General features: G+C 34.0%; 1 protein-coding gene across 1 annotated transcript; it reads left to right on the forward strand.

The window, feature by feature from the left end:
• Positions 1–313: 313 nt before the first annotated feature.
• LOC104882011 (transcription factor MYB29) lies at positions 314–1,916 on the forward strand. The gene is made up of 3 exons (XM_010663889.2): positions 314–476; positions 1,418–1,670; positions 1,751–1,916. Exons 1-3 carry the CDS (start codon positions 314–316, stop codon positions 1,914–1,916), a joined length of 582 nt encoding a protein of 193 aa, XP_010662191.2.
• The last annotated feature ends 5,885 nt before the right edge of the window (positions 1,917–7,801 follow it).

Below are 7,801 nucleotides of genomic sequence, written 5' to 3' on the forward strand. Positions count from 1 at the left end.
TGAAATGTCCCAAAACAAAGTATGGTCCAGAATGACAGACAAAAGATTCATTAAATGGAAACCCCATTTCATGTTGAAATGCAATGTAATGAAAAAGATGAATAGGAAATCCACAGTGCTCGCACCTGGGAGTGCTCCTCAATGCATCAGGTATTTTACAAGAGAAATCAAAGATACCAAAATAAAGCCAAAACTGAGCATGCATGTAAAGAGTTAAATCCAACAAAGGAAACGAGTGGCCCTTGATGTCCACACCAATCAACAAATCAATGCTCAGAAAAGCAGTTGAAAATGAGAGTAAAACAGTGTGAAAATGAGAGACAAGAAGCTCACAGTAGTCATACGTGGAAAGCTTCCCTCAAGCAAAGAGTTGCTTGGCTTCAAGCTCTACTTTCCTTCCCACGAATCAGCAAGATCTCCCTCAGATTCTTTCCGCTGCTGTAACTCCCTCTCACTCAGTATTTCTCTGCTCAAACGTATCTCACCCAGCTTCCTCTAAATCTCCTGCTCACTCTCTCACAGCCTGCTCACTCCCCACCTCTTTGTTTCACAGCTTTTTCTCAGCTCTCTCTGTCTATGCTCAGCTCACCATGGTTTCTTCTCCAGAATCCTTACCCAGCTTACCCAGCTCATCATTAACAAAAATGAATGCAGTTTTGTTAATAAGAAAAATTATTTTTAGTTTTATTATTAAACAAATTATCTCAATATTCTTTAAAAAAATGTTTCAGTTTAGTTAAGAAAAAAATGATTTCAAGTTTTATTTTATTTTCAAGTTTGATGATTGAAAAAATATACAAAAAAGATTACTAATAAAATCAAATTGGTATGTAATACAAATAAACGTACAATAATAATAATGACAATAAAAAAATCAAAGGCAAAGAACTGAACCCTACGACAAACCGAAGGGTGCACTCACAGCCTCCAAACACAACTCATTCTAACTGAAGGCGGGCATTTATAAAACTATGAGACTGCGGAACACACATGGGGGTTAAGAAAAAAAATGATTTCACATTTTATTTTATTTTCAAGTTTGATGATTCAAAAAATATATAAAAAGGATTACTAATAAACATACAATAATAATAATAACAATAAAAAAATCAAAGGCAAAGAACTGAACCCTACAAACACAAACCGAAGGATGCACTCGCCTCCAAAGACAACTCATTCTAGATAATTCAAACTGCACTGAAGGCGGGCACCCTGCAAACACAAATGGAAGGATGACGCACCGCATCTAAAGGCAACTCATTTATGAAGCTATGAAGATCGACTGCTGAACAATCACAGGGCTTAGGGTTTGCTTCTTCAAGCTGTCATTGTAATATTTATTTGTTTATTTGTTTTTTTGTTTCCTGGTTGTATATTTCATGGAAGTAGCTTTATTTCATTTCTTCCATCTTTGCAGGGAAACCCGTAATGGCAAGACCACGGCCGAAGAGAAGGGTATGGACCCAAGAAGAAGACAAAAAACTCAAACACTTGAAGACAGAATACCCCAATCTATCTTGGAGAAAGATCGTACAGCTAGGGAAGCTGGACAGGGATGAAAAAAGTTGTTCACATAGGTGGAGGAACTACCTGCACCCTGATATCAACAAAGGGGAATTCTCCCAAGAGGAAGATGAGCTCATCATCTTTCTAAAGGGCGCTGATGTGAGGTAATTAATAATGATATGATATGATATTTGTGTGGTGATCAGCTTGAATCTGAGGTAGGAGTTCCTGTGGTAATTTGCAGATGGGCATCTATGCCGAAATATGTTCCTAGGCGATCTGCTAACGCTATCAAGAACCGCTGGAACAATCACTTGAAGAAGAAGAATGCAACTATAGATGACCTTGCTTATTTGATTCCCAACCTTGATCCAAATGCAATTCGTTTGATTGCTGGACCCAACAGCTGAAGAAATCGCCAAGTTAAGGGTAATGAGAGTCCTAAGTACATGTCTTTGAAGCTAGGGATAACAAGAGTCCAAACTACAAGCCTTTAAGTGTCATATATATGTATGCAGCTAAATTAACCATCATCTTCTCCACAGTGATGAATCCACGTCTCATTGTAGTATTATAGGATGCTAGAGTGCAATTTATTCTTTATAATGGGATGTTGAGTAAATTTTAGAATTTCTTATGGGTTCCAATGATCCTTGATCAAACTCATATTCCTTTGTGACACATTATTTGAGGGATATTTGGGATATAAGAACATTTTAGTGAATATGCAATGTTGCATAAGAGCTTATGAATTATTTTTGGATTAGGCTAATTAATTGATTGGAGTTCAATTGAGCTATTAATTAATTTTGGTTTAATGGGTTAAATTAAGTAACTCAAGTCTAAGATGAAATTAAGTCACTTAAGCTCACATGTAAGTCTATATAAACACCCTTAGAGGTTTAGTCTTCGACATTTAGTCATTTTATTTTCGAAAAAAATAAAACAACTCTTGTCTTCATTCCCACAAAGACAATTCCATCATTCTCAAGTGCTAAGATCTAGGAGAGAACCATCAGATAGAAGATTGCAAGGTTTTGGATATCTGTATCATCCTCTTCATTGACTATAACTGATTTGGGAAGATCTATATCATAAATAATGTTTTTTAAGCACCTAGATCAAGAGTCTTATTGTTTTTAATGCTTTCATTATCTAGATTTTGTATACCTACCGCCTTGAATGCTCAATAATTAAAGCATGGTTATTTATTGTTATAGGAATCATATCTTACAACTTAATCACTCTCATTCTTACTTCAAACAATCAACTAGATCTAATTATATGGACTAAAAAAGGAATTTGGATATAGTACTTATTAGAATAGAGCCCTTGAAAGTAAGACATTATGTAATAATAAATAGATTTTGTTATTATTTATAGTATGATTTTAGTTTTTTTTCATTATCCTACTTCTATATTATTTGTGTTGAACATTTAAGCTCACATCACTTGTATATACATGACTTAGGTGCATCAGGAGTTGCACGAAAAATCTAAGTTATGGGTTCCTTATAAGTATATAAGTAGTTCACAACTGGTTCATGTACTTAGGAAATTAATTTAAAGTAGTAGTGTAAGACCTCCTAATAAGAAGGATAATTTGTCTTGATCATTAAGATGGAGTTCCCATGATATGCACTAGTATGAATGGTTATACATTTGACAAGACGTACAGTGAGTCATGACATTAACTATTAAGAAGTCATGATTTTACCAATCAACTTTGTTACATAAGCTTTCAACTTTGAGAGAATATTGAGCTAGTGTTGAGGTCTACATTGACTTTGACCTATGGGTGAAACCCTAAAGTGGTCATACATTCCCTATGGACCGGGTTATCATTAATTAAGGCAAGTAAGAACAAGTATTCTCAAGATAAACACCATGATATCTCATAGGTTTGAGATAGTATATTCTCTTGCTATTAGGATAGAACTCTTCAAAGCATGATGCAATAAACTTTTGGATTTTATTATTTATTAATAAATTTTCAATTCACTTTTATTTATCTTCATTCCATGCATTATACCTTGTCAACATTTTAGCTTGCATTTCTTGTATTGTATATGACTTGGGTGCATTAGGAGTTGTATGAAATATCCAAGTCACGAGTTCCTTATAAATAGATGACTTATTCACAACCAATTTGTAGGCTTAGGTAACTCATTAGAGGTTGTAGTATACTGCCTCCTAATTAGAGGGATGGTTAGTCTTGGCTATCAAGATGGGTTTCTCATGGTTAGTGTACTAGTGTATATGGTTACACATTTAATAGGACTCATGGTGAGTCATGACATAAAGTTATCAACTATGAGATAATATCCAACTTGTGTTAAATTTAGCAGTGGCTTTGACTCATAAGTGATCGTAAGTTGATCATATATTTCCTATAGATTGGGTCACTATTGATAGAAGTTAGTAGTAATAGGTATTCTCAATAGAGGCACCATGATATCTCATGGGATTAAGGTGATCCTAAGAAGTTGTGTTCATGTAAAATATGGTCATAGTAGTTTTTTAAATGAAACTTCACATAAGCTCTTAGAGAGTTAAAATGTGTCAGTTGAAGACATAATAGAAGAATTTATAACTCAAGAATAGTAGAGGTAGTCTTAAAAGACTGATAATTTTCACCTTATTAGACTATATACATCTCACAGGGAGATTGTTGGAATTGAGCCCTAGAAAGTATGACATGATGTAAGTGATTGAGAAACATTTATAAATTTATTTATTCTTGTTTCTTGGTTTCCCTTTGTCTCATTTGTATTAATTGGTCATTTGAACATATACATCAATATCTCTTACATTGTACATGATTTGGGTGTATTAGGAATTGCACAAAGGATACAAGTCATAGGTTCTTTGTAAGTTGATAAGTTGTCCACAGTCAATTCATGGATTTAGGCAATACAATAGAGATTATAGCATACTTCTGTGGACTTGCATTTTTCATGTGCATTCCCACTTAATGGCAAAACTCACTTTTAAAGGTGAAAAACTGTTTTATGGAAAATTGGAGTAGCCACTTATTTTTATTATTTTTTTATAGAGAAAACAAAATAAGAAACTAAAACCTTAAGAAAACTGACTCATTAAACTTTTAGAAAAATATGTCTTTGAAAAACCCAAATCTGAGTCCAATGATCAGGTTACCTACCGAAAATGTACGATGATAAGCCATAGCACCTCTCTAAACCCTAAATCAAGTCTCTACTAATCAAGTTAAGGTAGATATGACAATTAATCAGGAAATCTATGGATACCAAGCAATAAGCATAGGTGATCAAGCTTAAGAGCAAACAACATGCTATTTGTTTCCAAACAAATATATCAAAGCAATCAATCATACTAGAAAGAAAGATAGGCGTAGCTGAGCTGCAACGTAAAGCGCTTTTATGAAAACATCATAGTTAGTTTAACAAATATAACATACAACATGCATTTTATTCTATTCAAGGGATGAAGCACTAGTCAAAGCAATTTGAAACACAATCATAGAACTAAAGGGATTAAAGGGGAGAGGCATACTTGGATAGGAAGCATAATTAAACACTTCTTGGAAACAAAGGTAAGTATATACAATATATAACAAGTATAGGATAATCACATGCATATCATAGAGCAAGCAAAAATAAATTATTCAATCAGCATATCGGAGTTAATATTCAAAAGAGAATGACACATATGTTGGGCCCTACTAGTGCCTAGTTTATTTTTTATATGAACTGATTCTATAATCTTCATTTTCTTAGTGATCATAGAGAAGGATCACAGGAATTTGGATGAATTTCATGATTTTTGGAAACATAGAATTTAGTCATTCTTTTAAAAAAAAATGACAAAAATCAAGACATTTATTAAAATCAGAGAAAATAACCAAAATGCATGCTAGAGTGAAATGCGGCAGTATGTTTGTTAAAATTAGACTTTAGTGTCCCAAAATTTTTAAGGAAGAATAAAAAGTGAAAGGATTAAAATTATTTGAAAAATCGGTTTTGAAAACAAATTTACATGCATGCATGGAGCATTAAGGGATGCATCACAAGGGTATTAAAATAAAGAACAGGAGGGTGACCATGCGTGCCAAATTTACATGCACGTGGGAAGGTGGTGCACTCCTCCTTTCTCAACATGTTTTAACTATTCGAACAGCAAGATTATTCTAGCATTAGGTTTCATCAAGTCCACTTGATAATTCCTAGCTATAAATACAATCATCCTAGTTTCATCTCCATTATTAACCTCTTCAAGCTTCTGTACAATTGCCTATTCAAGAAGCATAACCCTAGAACCAAAAGTATCGCCCTTTGGAGAAGCAACCTTGGTGCTTGAATATTCTGGAACCACATAACTGAATTCTTCAAGGTTCCCATTTGCAAACGAACTATCATTAGAATTAGCAGAAACCACCAACCTAAAATCAGTAATCTAAGCATTATAATAATCATCAATGAGAGTCACATTTGAACTAACGTTCCAAGGCAAGTAGGTGGTTGTATGTTTGCCTCCCGCAATGGAAGGCAATGGAGTTGCATGGCTGTCACTTAATGCTTCGTTACACTTGGTGTGACCAGATACTAATGCATGAGTAGTTGAGACTTGAATTATAGCAAGAAAAAGTGAATCTCAATGACGGACAAGGGGGGGGGGGGTGAATAGGTGTTGTTGAACAATTAAAAAGATCGCACAACAAAAATTACGTAACCTTAGAATTTCTCAATGTCTATAAACTTATTTTCCAACAACTTTTCAACAAAGCATACAATTCACAAGAAAGTATGAATGCAACAACACTCTCCCAACAATTTATAAATGTTAGTCACATGCAAATACTTCAACACTCCTCAAAATTAATTCATAAGAACAATTATCTCCTTAACTCATTTCAATTTACTATTTGATATCATCAACCAAAATGAACAAAAAAACTTATTCAGAATATCCAATAGATAATCACATTTATTTTAGCTCACATTTCTTTTATTCAACATATATACTCAAGTAACTAATGATATCAAAAAATGAAAATAAATTAATGAGTAGAATGAGAGAAAGAGACAATGGCACCAAATTTTAATATGGAAAACCTCCGAATAGATAAAAAACCACGGGCCTACAACTGATAAAAAACATCCACTATGAAGAACAAAAGACTAAATACAAGGTTTTACCTAACTCAAGTCCACCGATTCTTCCCGGACCACTTGACTAGCACCTTTCCACTTCCAGCTTCACATCTTCTTTTTCAGGAGCACACTTGAAGTCCACATCAACTCAATCTCAACTTCTTTTTAAATCCACACAAGAAGAAAATGGGTTTTTACCCAAACCTAATAGTTTCAATATTGAGAGATGAATGAAGAAAGGAATCACCCATTTTTTTCTCAAGAAAATCCATTGAAAACAATTTAGAAAACAATAGGAAAATTTGATTTCTTAGCAACCAAACACCCCAAACTAGGAAAAGAAAAGAGAACTAAAAGGGGATGGTTGTTGTGTCTCTGGTATTCTCTCTACAGCACCAGGAAGCAATTTTAGGCTTTTAAATGAAAGAATCCATTAATTTAAGGATGGGATTTTATCAAGAAAGTGCAACCTAGATCGATCTAACCCGAAGTTGGATCGATCCTGAAATAGGGCATTTTGAACACTTAGTAAAACAATGTTTCCCAAGCCTTCCTAACTTCTTAAAAAACATTTCAAGAAAAACAACATTTAAATAATACGGTTGATTCAATTTAATCCAACTCCAACCTCAACTATATACCTTGGTTTCTTGACAAATTCAACAACTCAGAACTTTATTAGACAAGTGGTCTGAAGGAGGATTAGAAAACTGAGTTAGGAGACACTTAAGAATTTTGTCCGGAATTACTAACTTTGCTAAATAAAATATTTAGCTATGGTGAGAGTGTGGCAGATAGGAGCCACATTGTACCCATCTTCCAGATGATCAACCTCGCTCTTTGTCATGAAGGCGAATCTCGGTTCTCTCTGCCTCTTTTGGCTTGTCGTCTTCTTGGGTTTCAACCTGTACCCCATAAATGCAAACAAAAAGGAAAAAAAGAAAAAAGCCATGAACAAGCAAATCAAACATCCTTGTATCCTTTCTGAATTTCTCCTCAAATGGTTTCAACCCAGATAGTAAAAATCCCCATTTCTTTTGATCTTATCAACAAAGTAAAAAACTTTTACAAAAACACCGTTTTGATTTTGTTCTTAAGTGGGTTTTCTCATTCATGTCGGGATAACTCACTCTTTCTTAGGCTTCCTCTCTTCCTCATCCTCC

Source organism: Vitis vinifera, chromosome 16 (assembly GCF_030704535.1).
Source record: "Vitis vinifera cultivar Pinot Noir 40024 chromosome 16, ASM3070453v1".
NCBI lineage: Eukaryota > Viridiplantae > Streptophyta > Magnoliopsida > Vitales > Vitaceae > Vitis > Vitis vinifera.